The sequence below is a fragment of the Mesoplodon densirostris genome, chromosome 4, assembly GCF_025265405.1.
Source record: "Mesoplodon densirostris isolate mMesDen1 chromosome 4, mMesDen1 primary haplotype, whole genome shotgun sequence".
Lineage (NCBI taxonomy): Eukaryota > Metazoa > Chordata > Mammalia > Artiodactyla > Ziphiidae > Mesoplodon > Mesoplodon densirostris.
The window spans coordinates 122087536-122111038 of record NC_082664.1 but is presented as its reverse complement, the minus strand read 5'-3'; the positions used below and the strand labels follow the sequence as shown (position 1 = coordinate 122111038).

The 23503-nt window shown below is 36.9% G+C and overlaps 1 protein-coding gene across 7 annotated transcripts in view; it reads right to left on the bottom strand.

Annotated features, from left to right (window-relative positions):
- The window catches only part of MYO9A (myosin IXA), a 295878-nt gene that overhangs the window by 160645 nt on the left and 111730 nt on the right, over positions 1 to 23503 (bottom strand). For all 7 annotated transcript variants that reach the window (XM_060097070.1, XM_060097072.1, XM_060097075.1 and 4 more), the window contains 2 exons: positions 19868 to 20009; positions 8026 to 8221 (listed from right to left, as the gene is read on the bottom strand). In XM_060097070.1, coding sequence (XP_059953053.1) covers positions 8026 to 8221; positions 19868 to 20009 — 338 coding nt within the window. The remainder of the gene's footprint in view (positions 1 to 8025; positions 8222 to 19867; positions 20010 to 23503) is intronic.

Here is a 23503-nt window from a genome sequence, read left to right as displayed (position 1 = left end):
AAACCATTAGCCAGACTCATCAAGAAAAAAAGGGAGAAGACTCAAATCAATAGAATTAGAAATGAAAAAGGAGAAGTAACAACTGACACTGCAGAAATACAAAAGATCATGAGAGATTACTATAAGCAACTCTATGCCAATAAAATGGACAACCTGGAAGAAATGGACAAATTCTTAGAAATGCACAACCTGCCTAGACTGAATCAGGAAGAAATAGAAAATATGAACAGACCAATCACAAGCACTGAAATTGAAACTGTGATTAAAAATCTTCCAACAAACAAAAGCCCAGGACCAGATGGCTTCACAGGCGAATTCTATCAAGCATTTAGAGAAGAGCTAACACCTATCCTTCTCAAACTCTTCCAAAATATAGCAGAGGGAGGAACACTCCCAAACTCATTCTACGAGGCCACCATCACCTTGATACCAAAACCAGACAAGGATGTCACAAAGAAAGAAAACTACAGGCCAATATCACTGATGAACATAGATGCAAAAATCCTCAACAAAATACTAGCAAACAGAATCCAACAGCACATTAAAAGGATCATACACCATGATCAAGTGGGGTTTATCCCAGGAATGCAAGGATTCTTCAATATACGCAAATCAATCAATGTGATACACCATATTAACAAACTGAAGGAGAAAAACCATATGATCATCTCAATAGATGCAGAGAAAGCTTTTGACAAAATTCAACATCCATTTATGATAAAAACCCTGCAGAAAGTAGGCATAGAGGGAACTTTCCTCAACATAATAAAGGCCATATATGACAAACCCACAGCCAGCATCGTCCTCAATGGTGAAAAACTGAAACCATTTCCACTAAGATCAGGAACAAGACAAGGTTGCCCACTCTCACCACTCTTATTCAACATAGTTTTGGAAGTTTTAGCCACAGCAATCAGAGAAGAAAAGGAAATAAAAGGAATCCAAATCGGAAAAGAAGAAGTAAAGCTGTCACTGTTTGCAGATGACATGATACTATACATAGAGAATCCTAAAGAGGCTACCAGAAAACTACTAGAGCTAATCAATGAATTTGGTAAAGTTGCAGGATACAAAATTAATGCACAGAAATCTCTGGCATTCCTATATACTAATGATGAAAAATCTGAAAGTGAAATCAAGGAAACACTCCCATTTACCATTGCAACAAAAAGAATAAAATATCTAGGAATAAACCTACCTAAGGAGACAAAAGACCTGTATGCAGAAAATTATAAGACACTGATGAAAGAAATTAAAGATGATACAAATAGATGGAGAGATGTACCATGTTCTTGGATTGGAAGAATCAACATTGTGAAAATGACTCTACTACCCAAAGCAATCTACAGATTCAATGCAATCCCTATCAAACTACCAATGGCATTTTTCAAAGAACTAGAACAAAAAATTTCACAATTTGTATGGAAACACAAAAGACCCCGAATAGCCAAAGCAATCTTGAGAACGAAAAACGGAGCTGGAGGAATCAGGCTCCCTGACTTCAGACTATACTACAAAGCTACAGTAATCAAGACAGTATGGTACTGGCACAAAAACAGAAATATAGATCAATGGAACAGGATAGAAAGCCCAGAGATAAACCCACGGACATATGGTCACCTTATCTTTGATAAAGGAGGCAGGAATGTACAGTGGAGAAAGGACAGTCTCTTCAATAAGTGGTGCTGGGAAAACTGGACAGGGACATGTAAAAGTATGAGATTAGATCACTCCCTAACACCATACACAAAAATTAGCTCAAAATGGATTAAAGACCTAAATGTAAGGCCAGACACTATCAAACTCCTAGAGGAAAACATAGGCAGAACACTCTATGACATAAATCACAGCAAGATTCTTTTTGACCCACCTCCTAGAGAAATGGAAATAAAGACAAAAATAAACACATGGGACCTAATGAAACTTAAAAGCTTTTGCACAGCAAAGGAAACCATAAACAAGACCAAAAGACAACCCTCAGAATGGGAGAAAATATTTGCAAATGAAGCAACTGACAAAGGATTAATCTCCAAAATTTATAAGCAGCTCATGCAGCTCAATAGCAAAAAAACAAACAACCCAATCCAAAAATGGGCAGAAGACCTAAATAGACATTTCTCCACAGAAGATATACAGACAGCCAACAAACACATGAAAGGATGCTCAACATCTTTACTCATTAGAGAAATGCAAATCAAAACTACAATGAGATATCATCTCACACCAGTCAGAATGGCCATCATCAAAAAATCTAGAGACAATAAATGCTGGAGAGGGTGTGGAAAAAAGGGAACACTCTTGCACTGCTGGTGGGAATGTGAATTGGTACAGCCACTATGGAGAACGGTATGGAGGTTCCTTAAAAAACTACAAATAGAACTACCATATGACCCAGCAATCCCACTACTGGGCATATACCCTGAGAAAACCATAATTCAAAAAGAGACATGTACCAAAATGTTCATAGCAGCCCTATTTACAATAGCCCGGAGATGGAAACAACCTAAGTGTCCATCATCGGATGAATGGATAAAGAAGATGTGGCACATATATACAATGGAATATTACTCAGCCATAAAAAGAAATGAAATTGAGCTATTTGTAATGAGGTGGATGGACCTAGAGTCTGTCATACAGAGTGAAGTAAGTCAGAAAGAGAAAGACAAATACTGTATGCTGACACATATATATGGAATTTAAGAAAAAAATGTCATCAAGAACATAGGGGTAAGACAGGAATAAAGACACAGACCTACTAGAGCATGGACTTGAGGATATGGGGAGGGGGAAGGGTAAGCTGTGACAAAGTGTAAGAGCGGCATGGACATATATACACTACCAAACGTAAGGTAGATAGCTAGTGGGAAGCAGCCGCATAGCACAGGGAGATCAGCTCGGTTCTTTCTGACCGCCTGGAGGGGTGGGATAGGGAGGGTGGGAGGGAGACGCAAAAGGGAGGGGATATGGGAACATATGTATATGTATAACTGATTAAATTTGTAAAAAAAAAAAAAAAAAAAAAAAAAAAAAAAAAAAAAAAAATTGATGTGTGTGTGTGTGTGTGTGTGTGTGTGTGTGTATAAAATTGATATTCTCCATTTGGTGAGACACTGTTCTCATACTCTCCTTTTGTTCTTTAGATATAGTTACCTTTAAGTCTTTAAATATATTTAAAATAGTTTAAAGACTTTGTCTAGTAATATCAATGTCTGGATTTTTTCAGGGGTAGTTACATAACATAGCAACTCTGAAAATACTCTTCCCAGGATTTGCTGTTGTTGCTGTTTCTTACAGTTGCTACTATTTGTTTAGGACTTTCCTGAACTAATTCTGTAAAGTTTGTCACAGTTGACCATGGAAATCTCTGCTCAGTTAGCTTAAATGTCAGCTATTGATTGAAGGCAGATATCTTTACATGCCTGAAACCACTAATTCTCCCAGTTTTTGTCAAGGGTCACTGAGTGTGTATGTTGGTGCAAACCTTCAACACTCAGCTAGGCGGTTTACAACTTAGCCTTGCCCTGCTTGCACAGAATCTGAAGGTTATCCTGACGTAAGAAATCAGGATATCCTCAGGTCTTTACTGAGCATATGCATAGCCCTGGGCACGTACACAGTCCTATGCATGTGCATAGCTATCTAGATTCCCATGAATATATGGGAACTTTTCATAGCCGTTATGGAAACTTCATTCTCCAGCTTTTCCTTTCAAATGTTTTGGTTAGTTTTTGCCCCAGCTGTTATCTACTGCATCAGAGAGTTGCAATGTTCAACAACTGCTTCTGATTGTTTTGGACAAAACCCCTAGGTAAAAGGTTATTCATACTGGGCAAGCTCCAAGTCAGGATAAAAGATAGCCTTGTAAGTGGGGTCTTCCAGGGAACTACCAAATAAGTTGAATATTCTCTGGGAATGGGGCTTTGAAGGAGCGCCAGCCCCCCTCTGTTCCCTCCAGGGGTTGTCACACTGCTGATTTTCATTGTGCTTCCAGGCTATTGATTTTCAAGGCTACCATAGAGCTTGGGAGGGAGGGAGGTGAGTAGTGCAAGTTAAAACACTACAAAGTGCACTGTCATTATCAATATTCAGCCTTTTTTCTTGTATATGTACTTCCCAGATTACTGAAGGCCTTTGATGAATTCACGGAGCTCCAGCAAAGTTATTCTGACAATTTTTGCAAGTGTTCTTGTTGCTTTTATGGAAGAGAGAACTTTCAGAGGTCCTTACTCTACCGTTTCATTGACATTTAATCTAAAACCCTTACTCTTATTCACCACACCATAGTGCCTGATACAGAATTGATTTATAAATAATGGTCAGGGTTTTGTTTGTTAACAAAAATGCTCTTAATTGTCTTAAGTACTGGGTAGAATTATGGATAGAGTACTGCATAGAGATCCTAGACCCTGTTTAGGTGATATCTAAATTAGTTTTAGTACCTGGTCATTTCTGGAAATAGATGGTCACTGGAATCCTTCTCCCACTTGCAAAAACAAATGGAAGCACATTAGACTTATGGAGTCCATTGTGTGGGATGGGGAAGAGGAACAGTTTATGTGGGAACCATTAAAGCTCTCTATCTGCAGACACTATATGAATGGCTTCAGCTTTTCTCCCTGTAGATTAAGGAACCGAATGACACTTTGGACTCTCGTTCCTGCCTTTTTAAAAAAATTATTATTATTTATTTATTTATTTATTTATTTTTGACTGCGTTGGGTCTTCGTTGCTTCGTGCAGGCTTTCTCTAGTTGCGGTGAGCGGGGGCTACTCTTCATTGTGGTGCGCAGGCTTCTCATTGTAGTGGCTTCTCTTGTTGCAGAGCATGGGCTCTAGGTGTGTGGGCTTCAGTAGTTGCGGCTCGCAGGCTCAGTAGTTGTGTTGCACAGGCTTAGCTGCTCTGCAGTATGTGGGATCTTCCCAGACCAGGGATCGAACCCATGTCCCCTGCATTGGCAGGTGGATTCTTAACCACTGCACCACCAGGGAAGCCCCTCGTTCTTGCCTCTTACGCAAATGCCACAGCTGAATTCGCTGTCTCTGCCTAGCCTTTTTAGATGGATTAAAATTCCTCTTTGGCTATACTTTTATGTAACTCCAAAAGAACAAAATAAGCATCACTGCACTCACATCTACATACTGTATAATTTATGGTCAAGTTATGATCTCCCCTGTACTTTCTAGTCCAGGCTCTTTCTTATTCAGGAGGAGTAAATCAGAGGCAAGGTGGATGCTACCACTGGAATACCTGTACTCCAATACCTCACTGCTGACCAGAAAAATCATTACCATTTTTAATTCCACCTCCCAGCAGGGCCAACATGTAGTTTCACTCAGAATGCCTATTTATATGACTCTACTAAGAACATTTTATGGTTTCCTGATAACCTGCCCCAGCTATAACATACCACAACTATAACAAATTTATTCTTAAAAGGAATAAGTTGAATTAATTTTTATTTAGACCTTAAAATGGCACTGTGCCCTCTAATTTGAAAGTCTATAAAAAAGAAAAAATAACAGTCAAAAGTAGATTTAAATTTGATATTCTCATTTGGGCTCAGTTAGCTTGATGAAGAAAAAGAATGTTAGGGAATTCCTTAAGAAAATCCAGGATTTTTTTGGTTCACCATCAAGGTATTTGTTGACAATCAGCTAAGAGTCCAGTGAAATACCTTATTTCTTAAAGGAAGTGAAAATATATTGCACTTCTGCAGTCTACATCTTCTTTCTTCATTAGAAATATTATCTTTGACCTCTTCTTACTCTCATACAAGATCTGAACTGGGTTACCTTCTGCCTTTCATATATCCTACTTCTGATTAAATAATCTCCAATTCCTGTTTCACGTTGATATGTTTGCATACTACTTATGGTCATTATAAGAGTTCTGCATCTACTACTTAGTTCATTTTCACAGTTACTCTGTTAGTTTTTGTTTTGCAATACTACAGTGTTCTAATTTTATAATAGTCATTTATCCTAAACCCACCAGAAAACAGCAGGTGGTAAGTGGTGCAGAGGGAAGAAAAATGCTAAATTTTGGCACTGACACTAATATGCTGTAATACAATTATTCTCTGTAACAAACCTGCTCAGTCACTGCCTCAAAATGCAAATGAACTTTTTTTTTTCTTGATAAAAAGTGAAATTTTAAAAGTTTATGCAAGGGGGACTTCTAGCATGTTGGTAATATTCTCTTTCCTAACCTAGAAGATAGTTCCAGGGGTGTTTTCACTTTGTGATAATTCACTGAGCTATATGTTTTGTTTTGTGCACTTTTCTGTATACATGTTATATCCCAGTATAAAAGAGTTTTCAAAAAGAGTTTATTATGTGGAAGCTCTATGCTGGCCAGAAAGCAAAACTAGATTAGAAAACAAGAAGAATCTAGAAATTATCAAAGATAATTTCAGTTGTTGATCATTAGTAGCCCTGCATGTCTTTGTACTAATACTAATACACATAGAACCAGCTTTCACAAATAATATTTTAAATGCCAAAGTAACATTCAATGTGAATAACTTTTACAGAAAGCAATGTATTCAATAGTAAATATAAGAAAAGTTTCTTATCTTAGTCAGTTATGTCTTAGCAGGATATGTATCAATTTTCAAAATTTTCATAATTGATAAGACCACTGTAATAAATAAGAATGTATCTTAAAAGAAAAAACTTTTCCTTAAAGCTTTTTGCTGGTAACTGTAGTCAATAATATTGCAGTACTGTACATATTTGAAAGTTGCCAAGAGGTTAAATCGTAAAAGTTCTCATCATAAGAAAAAAAGTTTTGTAACTTTATATAGTAATGGATGGTACCATTTTGCAGTACACACAAATATTGAATCATTATGTTATATACCCGAAACTAATATAATGTTATATGTCCATTATACCTCAATTTAAAATTTTTTCAAGCTTTTTGCAAAGATAGCCTCTTAGAAATAATTTTTGGCAAAGGCAAAGCAGTTTTAAGATACTCCTTTCATTTAAAAAAAAAAAAACTATAGTTCTATCCGCAAAGGCCAGTTTGCACACATTATAATCTGAAGTACAGAAATGAAATTCAATTAGTTTTGCCTCTCATTTTAGAAATACAATCTCTAAAATATTTTATTCATTTAAAATACATAAAAGCTGAATTTAAAGTTTTACTGCTAGTGCACATGCCCAAAAGCCCTATGAGTAAGTCTAGGAGTTCTGAAAGCACAAAGTGTGTCCTCCTGCACTTCTGCTGAAGCTTCTTGGCAAAAAAACTTCTTTTAAATAATTACATATGTATTAGAATATCCTCACTATGCAGCAATGGTCTATCTAAGGCTAGAGCTACAGCAAGCAACAGTGTCATTTCAAGTAGGTAGCAAGTGCTTTAGAGATGCTCCTCCTACAGAATGTGAAATGAGAATATTTTATGATTTAAGGAGGAGACACACAAAAAAAAGTATCCTGTTTTATCCATTCCTAACTTTTAAAGTAAAATCCAGCTAACTGACTTAAGTGTAAGAGGAAAAGAAAATTAACACCTCATAAACAGATACTTTACATGTATTATCTGATTTTACCCTCATAATATTGAAGGCGGTATTACACTCCAAGAAAAACAGCTAATAGTCACAAAATCAATCAAGAGAAGAGATGACAACTGATTACTGAAGTTGGGTTACCCCACTATACTATACTACCTCCATCTTAATTTTTCTGCCTCCTGATTTATGCTTCCACATTATGTTTCATTTGCAGTAAAAACTATGACTTAAGAAGAAAACAGAAAAATATCAATATTAAATTCTATATAATTAAATAATAATTTCACTTTTTGTTTAAAAATCACACCAATGTCTGAATGCCTAATAAATACCAGGTGCTTTACACTCATTATTCCTATCAGTATTTATTAATAAAAATGTACCAACATATATATACACACACATACACTCACCAGAACTCATTAGATCTGAAACATGATGTTAGGGCATGGTAAGAAAACAAACAGAAGCATGGTAGAATACTGATGTCTACTGCTTACCAGTTTTTCTCTGAATGTGTCTTTTCCCAGCTTCCCTGAAAGCAACAACAGCTCTGAAAAAAGCTCGGAGAACTGCCCAACGGAAAACAGCTACAGGATCAATTCCAATCATCCCAGAGATAAATGCATTCTTGCTACTTCTCAGAAGAGCTACAATGTCAGGGCGCATATGATCTGTATTTTTTTCCCGGAAATCCTACATGAAAAAAGTACCAGTGTTACTTTTGAAAAAATTATTAAACCAAGAAGATAATGGGTGACATATATGAACAGTGGTTGAATAAGGCTATAGAAGTGACTTCTGTTTTAGGCAGCTAAATGGACCAGATAGATATCCTCTACAAAGTCCCATCTGACCCTAAAACTATTTAATTCAATAATTAATTTAAATTAGAATGAGCATTCCACAATCTTATTGCAGCTTGTTAAACACTGGTCAGGGAGAGACTCTCTACAGGACTATCACATAAAATGATAAGAGAGTTGAATAACAAAAAGGAGCCAGAAATGAGAAGACCAGGAACAGCATTTCAAAGGGAACACCTACTACCTATAGGTGGCAATGAGTTGAACAAGTTAGGAGAAAACCAGTAAGACCAGGGGCTGGAGCATTCTTGGCAAGGGTGAGAGTGGTAGAAGAATAAGCAAATAAATAGGCTATGTAGGCTATGTAAGCCTGAACTGGGAGTTTGGGTTTTATTCAAGTGTAAAGAAAAGCCACTGGAAGGATAATGACATGAGCTAACTGGTGTTTTATAAACATCACTGGTCGCTGCAGAGGGAATGAACTGTACAAAGATGGAAAAGGTAGGCCAGCTATTGCAGTATTCCAGAAGAAGAACTGACAGTGACTTGGACTACAGTGATGGTACTAATGGAAAGGGAAAATGGTTATCATATTTGGGATATGTTTTAGAGGTAAGGACAAAGGACTTGCTGGTGGATTAGGGCATGGTGAGTGAATGAGGAAATTAGGTTAACACCTATATTTTGGGTTTGAGCAACAAAGTGGGTAGAGGTACCATATACCGATATGGAGAAGACTAGAGAAAAGAGAAGGTATAGGGATAGAAAATGAGGATTAAGAGGTAAGTTTTGTCCAAGTGAAGCTTGAGATGCTGAGAATAATGATAATAGCAAGTAACATTTATTGAGAGGCTTCTACGTGTATGGCACACTTCTAAGCATTTTACATGTGTTGTCTCATTGAAGTTCATTTCATCACCTTAACAACTCCTTGAGGTAGATGATATTATTATTCCTATTTTATACATGAGGAAAGTGAGTCATAGAAAGCTTAACTATCTTGGCTCCTATCACACAGTAACTGGAAGAACAGAGGTCCAAACTCAGCCACTTATAACCAGTATACTATGTCTGCATACAGACATCAAGTAGGCAGATGGATATATTTGTCTAGATTCTTACAGAGATTTCAGAAAATGCATTTGGATATCATCAGCATACAGATTTTTTAAAGCTGGATAAGATTACTTAAGAACTGTAAATAGACAGTTAAAACCACCTGTCAATGGGGGTTGGCGATGACAGAACACAAGAAAATGGGTTTAAATACCCACAGAAATATAGGGAGGGCAAGAAGCTTAACACTCCTGGAAGAAGGTCCCAGACTGATACATGTAGTCTGGGCATTTGACTATAACCACACCCAGATGGAAGGATTAAAACTTGGTGAGTAAAACACTCCATGTCGTTGCAGCTTCACAGAACAGCTCTAACTCAGAATTCTGTGAGAATCATGCCTAGTAAGACGTCATCTACCCTCATGTCCAGAAGGCAGCTTGAACTTGTCCTATTACCTTTAGGGCTTTCCTTTCCTAGTAATTCTTGGTTCTCCTGAGAACAGGGGAAACAAGCCAAAAGTCTTGGTGCTAAGTTGGTCCCTAAGTACCCTTTGAGCAAACGTATATATTATAAACGTTAGTAAAACTGAGTAAGAATTTTCAAATCAAATCACCAGCAGAAGTAAACACCTACTGAGGGAAGACAAATGTCAGGCATTAAGCTAAGCACTATACATAACTTATTTAATTCTAACGATTACTCAATAAAGTGGAATCAATTATAAATCACACTTTACTGGTAAGTAAACAGAGGTAGAGAATTTCATCAGAGGTCAAACATAAGTACCAGTAATAGGACCTAAAACATCAGTCTGCCCTACTCCGAAGATCATCCTGTCCTATTAATAACTATACCATAAAACCTAAAATTCAAGATTTCTTTTCCATGAGGACTGTCAAATGTTGACAAGACACCTTCCTTTTTCAAATGTAATGGTCTTGTCTCTCTGTCTTCTTATTTCTAGATTTCTAAGTATATTTCATAAACTAATCACATCATCCTTTAAACTCTTTTCTATTGGCTTCCATAACAACACACTGTGATTTACTACTTAGTTCTTGTGCAGTCTGTTCTCAGTCCCCACTGTTGGTTCTGTATTGAAAATTCTTAGGGTTTCATCTTGTGTACTCATATTTTTTCCTCGATCATCTTGTATCAGTTGATCTGGACCATAATTATGACTTGAAACACTATCTAAATGATGAAGCCCAAATCTGTATTTCCAGCTCACATATTTCTTGTTATGTCTGAGATCCATTTATACATCTTAAAGGTATCTCAAACTCGAAAGAAAATGCATGACTAGTATTGCTTATATGTTTGAAAGCATTCACCGGTGAAACCATGTGGGCCTGGAATTTCCTTTGTGTAAAGTTTTAAACTACTGATTCAAATTATTTAACAGACATAGGGTTTTCAGGTTTTCCTATATTTCCAGTGTCAATTTTGGCAATGTATTTTTCATGGAATTTTCCATTTTATCTATGCTGTCAAATTTATTGGCAAAGTAAGTTCATATCTTTTTAGTATCTGTAGAGTATGTAGTTAAATCCCCTTATTCATTTCTGCTATCTGTAATCTGTGAATTTCTTTTTTCTTTCATTAGTTATTTTCTATTACCTTTTACTTATACAGTTTACCCTTGAACAACATGGGGGTTAGGGAGGGCAACTCACCCATACAGTTAAAAAACCTGTGTAACTTTATAGTCAGCCCTTTATAGTATCCACGGTGCTGTATCCATGGATTCAACCAATCGTGGATCAGGTAGCACTACAGTACCTATTTATTGAAAAACACTTGTGTATAAGTGGACCCCCACGTTCAAACCAATGTTGTTCAAGGGTCAACTGTATTATTTTCTGTTATCCTTTCAAGGTACTCACTTTTGGCTTTGTTAATTTCTCTCCTGTATGTCTGCTTTCTATAATACTGATTTCTGGTCTGCGCTTTATTATTTCCCTCTTCTACTTTTGGGGGTTTAATTTGCTGTTCTTTCCCTAGCGTATTTTCAACCAGTCTTCCTTTCTAACATATGCTTTTAAAGTTATCGCTTTAAATGCATCCTACAAATTTTGATATGTTGTTACCTTCATTACTGTTCAGTTTAAAATATTATCATTTTAATTGTGATTTGTTTTTTAACTCAGGCGTTATCTAGAAGAATTTTACTTAATTTCTAAACACGCAAAGAATATCTAGTTATGATATGCCAATTAGGTCAGTTGTTTAGTACTGCTGTTCAATTGTTCTGTTTTTATTGATTTTGTGTCTGCATATTCTGTTGTTACTGAGAGATACATATTAAAATCTACAACTTTGATGGTAAACTTGTCTAGTTCTACTTTTGCTCCCCTTTTGGCTTATATAATTGAACTGAAGTCATTAGGTACATATAACTTTTGATATGTCTTCTGTTGAACTGGTCCCTTTTATTGTTATGAAATGTGCTTCTTTATCTCTAATAATAATTCTTGTCTTAAAGTCTATCTTGTCTGATAATAATGTAATTATACCAGCTTTCTTTTAGTTAGGGTTTGCCTGGTGTGTCTTCTTCCCATCCTTTTATTTACTTTCAACCTATCTGATAATATGAATGAACATTTTTTTGTTTTTGTTTTAGACTGTATTTTTAAATTGAGATATAACTGACACAACATTGGTTAAGGTGTACAAAATATTGATGTGATACATTTATATACTGCAATATGATTACCACTTTAGAGTTAGCAAACACCTCCATTATGTCATATAATCATCATTCTTTTGTTTTGTGTGAAGAACATTTAAGATCTGGTCTCTTAAAAACTTTGAAGACAATGCTATAATCACAATGTTAACTATAAATACAATGTTTACTATAATTACAATGTAGCACATTAGATCTCCAGAATTTAATTGCAGGTCTGTACCCTTTGCCAGCATCTCCTCAATTCCCCCACCTGCTAGTAACCACCATTCTACTCTGTTATTCTTTTTTTTTTTTTTTTTTTTTTTGCGGTACGCGGGCCTCTCACTGTTGTGGCCTCTCCCGTTGCAGAGCACAGGCTCCGGACGCGCAGGCTCAGCGGCCATGGCTCATGAGCCTAGCCACTCCGCGGCACATGGGATCTTCCCAGACTGGGGCACAAACCTGTGTCCCCGGCATCGGCAGGCGGACTCTCAACCACTGCGCCACCAGGGAAGCCCTCTACTCTGTTATTCTTAATGTTTGTTTTAAAATCTGTTCCTTCCCATCTTTTCCACCTCAGGAAATAGCACCTCAAACTCACCCATCAGCTATAGCCAGAGATCACTTACTTGGAATGCATCAATAAGGTTTACTGACTGTACCTCCAAAAAATATCTCATAATCATCTAGATCTCCTCCATCTCTACTGACATCTCAGTGGTCCAGTTTACCTTAACATTTCACCTCAACTATTTAAAAAAGCTACATAATTCAGCTCCCAGCTCCCAATCTCTCCCTCTGCTATTCCTTCTCCTCCAAGAAATCAATCTTTTAAAAACACATATCATGTCCTCTGCTTAAAAATCTTTTCATGGCTCCTCACAATAATATCAACAAAAACCAAACTCCTTTAACTTGGTCTAGAAGGCCTGAAGAACTAACTTGCTGTCCATTCTCTGAATTCATTTCATGCCACTATTTTCCTTGATCACTATAATCTAGTAACACTGAGCTGTTTTCAATTATTTTAACATATTAAATTCTGTCCTATCTCATGGCCTATAATATTCACCATCCCAACCTCTCACCAAGGTAACATCTACTTCAGCTCATCTCTCAAATTCTGAGTTTCTCAAAGAGGTGTTTATGGATCCACAAATTCAAAATCCACTATTTCACTACTTTCTCTCACAAAACCCATTAGTTTATTTATACACATAACCCCATTTATCTATATTAAACACACACATGCATATATGTATATGTGTGTATATGTGTATACAGAGCCAGGAACATGTCTGCTAATTTCTCACTAGATATTCTGAACACCAAGCACAAGGTCTGACATGTGTTTTGTGTTTAATAAATATCAGTACTTCCTGAATAAATGAATCAGTGATGAATGAATGAGTGATCTTAACTCTGACTCTCACGTCAAGATCCAAGAGAAAACGTATTGCTCCACCGTTCTCCATATCGTCACTGCATTACTTAGAACCTCTCTTAAACGGCAGGCTTAAACATCAACTGGTTGAAGGGTAATGGGCTCATCAATTACAAACAAAAAGTGGGCAAGGGCTTCCCTGGTAGTGCAGTGGTTAAGAATCCACCAGCCAACGCAGAAGACACCGGTTCGATCCCGGGCCCAGGAAGATCCCACATGCCGCGGAGCAAGTAACCCCATGCGCCACAACAACTGAGCATGCGCTCTAGAGCCCACGTGCCACAACTACTGAAGCCCACGCACCTAGAGCCTGGGCTCCACAACAAGAAATGCCATGACACTGAGAAGCCTGCGCACCATAACGAAGAGTAGCCCTAGCTGGCCGCGACCAAAGAAGGCCCACGCACAGCAATGAAGACCCAACATGGCCAAAAATAAAAACAAATAAATAATTAAATTTATAAAAATTAAAAAAAAAGAAATGGGCAAAATTATGAAGATTCCCTTCCACGGGAGTTAAGAGTTTCAACATCCAGAGGGCAGACAGCAGAAGCAAGAAGAACTACAATCCTGCAGCCTGCGGAAAAAAACCACATTCACAGAAAGACACAGAAGATGAAAAGGCAGAGGACTATGTACCAGATGAAGGAACAAGATAAAACTCCAGAAAAACAACTAAATGGAGTGGAGATAGGTAACCTTCCAAAAAAAGAATTCAGAATAATGATAGTGATGATGATCCAGGACCTCGGAAAAAAAATGGATGCAAAGATCGAGAAGATGCAAGAAATGTTTAACAAAGACTTAGAAGAATTAAAGAACAAACAAACACAGACGAACAATACAATTACTGAAATGAAAACTACATTAGAAGGAATCAATAGGAGAATAACTGAGGCAGAAGAACGGATAAGTGACCTGAAAGACAGAATGGTGGAATTCACTGCTGCGGAACAGAATAAAGAAAAAAGAATGAAAAGAAATGAAGACAGCCTAAGTGACCTCTGGGACAATATTAAATGCAACAACATTCGCATTATAGGGGTCCCAGAAGTAGAAGACAGAGAGAAAGGACCAGAGAAAATATTTGAAGAGATTATAATCGAAAACTTCCCTAACATGGGAAAGGAAATAGCCACCCAAGTCCAGGAAGTGCAGAGAGTCCCAGGCAGGATAAACCCAAGGAGAAACATGCCAAGACACATAGTAATCAACTGGCAAAAATTAAACACAAAGAAAAATTACTGAAAGCAGCAAGGGAAAAATGACAAATAACATACAAGGGAACTCCTATAAGGTTAACAGCTGAGTTCTCAGCAGAAACTCTACAAGCCAGAAGGGAGTGGCATGATATACTTAAAGTGATGAAAGGGAAGAACCTACAACCAAGATTACTCTACCCAGCAAGGATCTCATTCAGAATCAGTGGAGAAGTCAAAAGCTTTACAGACAAGCAAAAGCTAAGAGAATTCAACACCACAAAACCAGCTCTATAACAAATGCTAAAGGAACTTCTCTAAGTGGGAAACACAAGAGAAGAAAAGGACCTACAAAAACAAATCCAGAACAATTAAAAAAATGGTCATAGGAACATACATATCAATAATTACCTTAAACGTGAATGGATTAAATGCTCCAACCAAAAGACACAGGCTTGCTGAATGGATACAAAAACAAGACCCATATCTATGCTGTCTACAAAAGACCCACTTCAGACCTAGGGACACATACAGACTGAAAGTGAGGGGAAGGAAAAAGATACTCCATGCAAATGGAAATCAAAAGAAAGCTGGAGTGGCAATACTCATATAAGATAAAATAGACTTTAAAATAAAGAATGTTACAAGAGACAAGGAAGGACACTACATAATGATCAAGGGATCAATCCAAGAAGAAGATATAACAATTATAAGTACATATGCACCCAATATAGAAGCACCTCAATACATAAGGAAACTGGTAACAGCTGTGAAAGAGGAAATCGACAGTTACACAATAATAGTGGGGGACTTTAACACCTCACTTACCAATGGACATATCATCCAAAATGAAAATAAATAAGGAAACACAAGCTTTAATGACACAGTAGACCAGATACATTTAATTGATATTTATAGGACATTCCATCCAAAAACAGCAGATTACACTTTCTTCTCAAGTGTGCACAAAACATTCTCCAGGATAGATCACATCTTGGGTCACAAATCAAGCCTCAGTAAATTTAAGAAAATTGAAACCATATGAAGCATCTTTTCTGACCACAACGCTATGAGATTAGAAATCAATTACAGGGGAAAAAACATAAAAAACACAAACAGATGGAGGCTAAACAATACGTTACTAAATAACCAAGAGATCACTGAGGAAATCAAAAAATACCTAGAGACAAATGACAATGAAAACACGACTATCCAAAACCTACGGGATGCAGAAATATCAGTTCTAAGAGGGAAGTTTATAGCTATACAAGCCTACCTCAAGAAACAAGAAAAATCTCAAATAAACAATCTAACCTTACACCTAAGGGAACAAGAGAAAGAAGAATAAACAAAACCCAAAGTTAGCAGAAGGAAAGAAATCATAAAGATCAGAGCAGAAATAAATGAAATAGAAACAAAGAAAACAATAGCAAAGATCAATAAAACTAAAAGCTGGTTTTTTGAGAAGATAAACAAAATTGATAAACCATTAGCCAGACTCATCAAGAAAGAGAGAGGACTCAAATCAATAAAATTAGAAATGAAAAAGGAGAAGTTACAACACACACCTCAGAAATACAAAGCATCCTAAGAGACTACTACAAGCAACTCTAGGCCAATAAAATGGACAACCTGGAAGAAACAGACAAATTCTCAGAAAGGTATAACCTTCCAAGACTGAACCAGGAAGAAAGAGAAAATATGAACAGACCAATCACAAGTAATGAAATTGAAACTGTGATTAAAAATCTTCCAACAAACAAAAGTCCAGGACGAGATGGCTTCACAGGTGAATTCTATCAAACATTTACAGAAGAGCTAACACCCATCCTTCTCAAACTCTTCCAAAAAATTGCAGAGGAAGGAACACTCCCAAACTCATTCTATGAGGCCATCATCACCCTGATACCAAAACCAGACAACAATACTACAAAAATATAAAATTACAGACCAATATCACTGATGAATATAGATGCAAAAATCCTCAACAAAATACTTATAATAGAATCCAACAACACAGTAAAAGGATCAAACACCCTGATCAAGTGGGATTTATCCCAGGGATGCAAGGATTCTTAACTATACGCAAATCAATCAATGTGATACACCATATAACAAACTGAAGAATAAAAACCATATGATCATCTCAATAGATGCAGAAAAAGCTTCTGACAAAATTCAACACCCATTTATGATAAAAATTCTCCAGAAAGTGGGCATAGAGGGAAGCTACCTCAACATAATAAAGGCCAAATATGACAAACCCACAGCAAACATCATTCTCAATGGTGAAAACTGAAAGCATTTCCTCTAAGATCAGGAAAAAGACAAGGATGTCCACTCTCACCACTATTATTCAACATAGTTTTGGAAGTCCTAGCCACAGCAATCAGAGAAGAAATAGAAATAAAAGGAATACAAATTGGAAAAGAAGAAGTAAAACTGTCACTGTCTGCAGGTGAAATGATACTATACATAGAGAATCCTAAAGATGCCACCAGAAAACTGCTACAGCTAATCAATGAATTTGGTAAAGCTGCAGGATACAAAATTAATGCACAGAAATCTCTTGCATTCCTATATACTAATGATGAAAAATCTGAAAGAGAAATTAAGAAAACACTCCCATTTACCACTGCAACAGAAAGAATAAAATACCTAGGAATAAACCTACCTAGGGACACAAAAGACCTGTATGAAGAAAACTATAAGACACTGATGAAAGAAATTAAAGATGATACCAACAGATGGAGAGATATACCATGTTCTTTGATTGGAAGAATCAATATTGTGGAAATGACTATACTACCAAAAGCAATCTACAGATTCAATGCAATCCCTATCAAATTACCAATGGCATTTTTTACAGAACCAGAACAAAAAATTTCACAACTTGTACGGAAACACAAAAGACCCCGAATAGCCAAAGCAGTCTTGAGGGAAAAAAATGGAGCTGGAGGAATCAGACTCCCTGACTTCAGACTATACTACAAAGCTACAGTAATCAAGAAAATATGGTACTGGCACAAAAACAGAAACAAGATCAATGGAACAAGATAGAAAGCCTAGAGATAAACCCACGCACCTATGGTCAAGTGACCTATGACAAAGGAGGCAAGGATATACAATGGAGAAAAGACAGTCTCTTCAAAAAGTGGTGTTGGGAAAACTGGACAGCTGCATTTTAAAGAATGAAATTAGAACACTCCCTAACACCATGCACAAAAATAAACTCAAAATGGATTAGAGACCTAAAAGAAAGACTGGACACTATAAAACTCTTAGAGGAAAACATAGGAAGAACACTCTTTGACATAAACCACAGCAAGATCTTTTTTGATCCACCTCCTAGAGTAATGGAAATAAAAACAAAAGTAAATAAATGGGACATAGTGAAACTTCAATGCTTTTGCACTGCAAAGGAAACCATAAACAAGACGAAAAGACAACCCTCAGAATGGGAGAAAATATTTGCAAATGAATCAACAGACAAAGGATTAATCTCGAAAATATATAAACAGCTCATGCAGCTCAATATTTAAAAAACAAACAACCCAATCCAAAAATGGGCAGAAGACCTAAATACACATTTCTCCAAAGAAGACATACAGATGGCCAAGAAGCACATGAAAAGCTGCTCAACATCACTAATTATTAGAGAAATGCAAATCAAAACTACAATGAGGTATCACCTCACACCAGTTAGAATGGGCATCATCAGAAAATCTACAAACAACAAATGCTAGAGAGGGTGTGGAGAAAAGGGAACCCTCTTGCACTGTTGGTGGGAATGTAAACTGATACAGCCACTATGGAGAACAGTATGAAGGTTCCTTAAAAAACTAAAAATAGAATTACCAGATGATCCAGCAATCCCACTACTGGGCATATACCCAGAGAAAACCACAATTCAAAAAGACACATGAAGGCTTCCCTGGTGGCGCAGTGGTTGAGAGTCCGCCTGCCAATGCAGGGGACACAGGTTCGTGCCCTGGTCAGCGAGGATCCCACATGCCGCGGAGCGGCTGGGCCCATGAGCCGTGGTCACTGAGCCTGTGCGTCCGGAGCCTCTGCTCCACAGTGGGACAGGCCACAGCAGTGAGAGGCCCGCGTACTGCAAAAAAAAAAAAAAAAAGACACATGCACCCCAATGTTCATTGCAGCACTATTTACAATAGCCAGGTCATGGAAGCAACCGAAACGCCCATCAACAGACGAATGGATAAAGAAGATGTGGTACATATATACAATGGAATATCAGTTTGTTGAGATGTGGATGGATCAAGAGACTGTCATACAGAGTGGAGTAAGTCAGAAAGAGAAAAACAAGTATCATATATTAACACATGTATGTGGAAGCTAGAAAAATGGTACAGATGAACCAGTTTTCAGGGCAGGAATTGAGACACAGATGTAGAGAACAAACGTCTGGACACCAAGGGGCGAAAGTCGTGGAGGGGTGGTGGTGGTGGTGTGATGAATTGGGCGATTGGGATTGACATGTATACACTTATGTGTATAAAATGGATGACTATTAAGAACCTGCTGTATAAAAAAAACAAGAGTTTCAACATATTCATTAGGAGTACAAGCTCACAAATACCCAATGGTACATGATGACATGAAGTCTGTCAGGCCTAATGGATGTAGAGAAGAGAAAAATTCAACCAACTACACAGATAAACTAGTGGATTTAAGACTTACTGATGGTAACTATTCTTTCAGATCTAAAAAGGCTATTATGATTATGTAATAACCTATATGGGAACCATTTTGCTGTACACTTGTACACCTGCTGTACAACTGAAACTAACACAACATTGTAAATCAACTATACCCCAGTAAAAAACAGGAATTAAATTTAAAATTAAATTTAAAATAAAAATTAATTTAAAAAATTAGAAAATAAAAAATAGAATATAAATAAATAGACTATTACATACAGAATGGGCTGACAGCAATTTTGGCTACAGGAGCAAACAAACAAAACCATCTTCTAATGACAGTAGAATACTGTAAAGTAGAGTATGAATTTTAGTAGTATCCTTAAACTATCTCCCACTGTTATTGAACAACTACAAAGAGGGTGGTGTGACAGGGATGGTGATATAGTTAAGAAAACTCCTCTGCCCTAAAGGCATATTCAGTGAGAAATTTACTGACCTTTATCCCGTATTTCACTTTCCCGGCATAATGCCTTATGATAAAAGCAGGCTCCATAACAGCTGGAAATTCAATGTAAGAATTCTCTTCATGTTGATGCTTAAATTTGTCCAGCAGTGTTTGATTTGTAGCCTGTGGAAAGCTGAATTAAAAATAAAAACAAAAACACTAAAGATGCAGCAGTTAATACAGTAGTGTTTCTAAATACATTTTAATTACATTTCCATCTAACACATTTAGCAAATTACAGAGAGTTTTCACTTAAATAAATTCTCATAACAAGCTGAAAAATGAGTAAAACAAGAATTGGTATTTCTATTTTGCAGATGAGAGCTCAAAAGTCGTGATTTGCCTAACTCACACTTTGCAAGTGGCAGAAGTGAGAAATTAACTCAGGCTTAGGTCACAGTGTGCTGCACTACCATAAAACCCAAATAATAATAAAAACTAAATCGTATGTTGTTTTGGGTCAAGAACTTGCAGTAAGGGAATGATCTCTCAATTTGGACAGGTCCTTTAAATCACTGTCATATTTTGTTTTTCTTCATGTATGAATTAAGTAGTAATTTTCTTACCTACACCAGTTACTGTATAGCTTTATATTAGATCTATTATTATTTCAAATATACATCAATAGGTTTATACTCACGGATGAGCATTTCATATCTGAGAATCATTCAAATAATATTAAGAAGTAACTACATAATAGTACAGGCATATAAAACTTCAGAAGATAAAGAAATCTCTAGTTGGGAACAATGGAAAGGTTCACAGAGGATAAAGGAGGCAATTAATTACGAGCTAGATGTTAAAGGTTGGGTAGGAGTTTCAAATACAGAAAATAATCACTGACAAATAAAAAGGACATGGCAAGTATCTTTCAGAGAATAGTTTTATTTAACAGTAGCTGAAATAATGAAAAATAACGTGACATGAGATTGTAAAGATGCTGAATATGATATCTAATGCGTAAAAATGATTCTAAAATTAAAACGAAAATGGTTAATTACATAGTATGTATTGGAATCAGGAAGGAGAATGATCTTTTTTTTTTTACATCTTTATTGGAGTATAATTGCTTTACAATGGTGTGTTAGTTTCTGCTTTATAACAAAGTGAATCAGTTATACATATACATATGTTCCCATATCTCTTCCCTCTTGTGTCTCCCTCCCTCCCACCCTCCCCATCCCACCCCTCTAGGTGGTCACAAAGCACCGAGCTGATCTCCCTGTGCTATGCGGCTGCTTCCCACTAGCTATTTCACATTTGGTAGTGTATACATGTCCATGCCACTCTCTCACCCCGTCACGGCTCACCCCTCCCCCTCCCCATATCCCCAAGTCCATTCTCTAGTAGGTCTGTGTCTTTATTCCCATCTTAGCCCTAGGTTCCTCATGACATTTTTTTTCCTTAGATTCCATATATATGTGTTAGCATACGGTATTTGTCTTTCTCTTTCTGACTTACTTCACTCTGTATGACAGACTCTAGGTCCATCCACCTCACTACAAATAACTCAACTTCGTTTCTTTTTATGGCGGAGTAATATTCCATTGTATATATGTGCCACATCTTCTTTATCCATTCATCCGATGATGGACACTTAGGTTGTCTCCATCTCCTGAGAATGATCTTTGATGTCAGACAGTCATTGCTTAGATTACCAATTCTGTCTGTGACCTTGGGCAAGCTAGGTACAACCTTCTTTAAGAACTGGTTTTTTTAATACATAAAATGAGTGAATGAGGTAACACAGTGCTAGTAGGTAAAAACACCTAACACTAGCTGACATCCTATAGGGATGATATAAATGTTACCTACTTTTTTATGTTGCCAAGACTGCCATTTTCCTAGTCAACTAGGCCTGCTTTTGCATTCAAATACTATCCCATCCTCAAAATATCTCGACTATCTAGGCTCTTCCTCTCCTATCCAGAACTCTCAGCCATTCTAGAATGGATTACAACTCTTAAACAATTTCAGAGAGTACCGCAACAGCCTCTACAGTAGCCTCAGCGATTCTAATTTTACTTTGTTTCATGTCACCAAACGGAACTATCAAAATAAATCTTCCTACAATAATGCTTTAATTGTGTGCCTCTCCTACTCTGGAAAACTGGAATCCAAGCTCCTAAGCCTAGACCAACCCAACCTCTGCAAACTTACTCCTCACTACTCCACAGCAGAATGCTTATTTTCAGGAAGGATGCTCACCTCATTGTCTCTAGGTAAAGGTTTATTTACCTTCTAATCCTCTGAGTAATCAAAAAGCTTATGATTTGTTTTTCTCTTACTTTTGAATGGAGAAAATAAATTTTGAAAGGAAGGAGGACAGATATGAGAACAATTTTTATTCCAAACAAGGAAAGATGGAAAGAAAAACTCTCCACATATCCTGCATTCAACAAACATTTGTGGATACATACTACATAACCAAGCAAAAGGGCTTGGAACAGAGTCAGAGTGGATATTGTGCATTTCAAAGCTCTTCAGCTAGTGTTCCCCAAAGGCTACCTGCAGGGGCAGCCTTAGAGTAGTGTTTCTTTGCATATAAGAAGTACCTCTGGGAGCTTTCAAAAATACCAATGCCTGTACCCCATCTCCAGTGATTCTACTGAACTGATGCTAGGCTGGTGTAACTGATGTAATAGTACATCAGTCCTATTTAGAAGTTTCCCCAGGTAATTCTTATGAACAGGTAAGATTGATAAAATGCTGTCCTAAATGAATGCTCTGATCTTAACTTCAGTTTGTTAAAATGAAGATTCTGATTCAAGAAATCCGGAGTGTAGGACTTCCTTAGCGGTCCAGTGGTTAACACTCTGCACTTCCAGTGCAGGGGACACGGGTTTGATCCCTGGTCAGGGAACTAAGATCCTGCATGCCGTGCGGACGTAAAAAGAAAAAAGAAAAGAAATCTGGGATGGAAGTATGAGATTCTGTACTTCTAACAACCTTCAAGGTGCAGCCAGTGCTGCTGTCAGCAGATCACACTAAGTACTATAGAAAAGACTGATAACACTCTTAACTTTGCTTACACCATTCCTCATTTCTAAATTCCACACTGCATCCTCTAGAATCTAGTTTATAAAATTTGAACAGCCAGTAGATAGCAAAGACAAGATTAAATAAGACTTCTAACTTCCAACCCATGCATCTAAAGCACTACAAACACACTGAATGAAGCAGGAACACCACTAAGGATATATTTCATGTAATGTATTCCCTACAGAAGAAAATATTTTTAGAGGAAAAATACTCAAAGTGATTCCCAAAACAGCTCTTCCTAAATGAGACTAATTTATTTTCAACCTCTCTTTGTAGGTACATGACAGAGAGAAAATATTTCATGCCTTTGCATCTTCTGGAGTGTTAAAGCATAGAGACAAAGCTGGTCCATTTACAAGGGGAGGTAATAATAGGACTGACAGACTGACTTATAAAGAAAGGAAAGTAATACTATGGTTTATTAAAAAATTTTATGGAGAACTAATATAAAAGCATAATTGAAGCGATAATTAAGAGATTATTCAGTCCAAACTCCTACCTACAATAATACCCTGACAGATGATGCAAAATAATTACTATAATGGGAAATTTTATTACTTTATGAAGCAGCTGCTAATCAGCTCT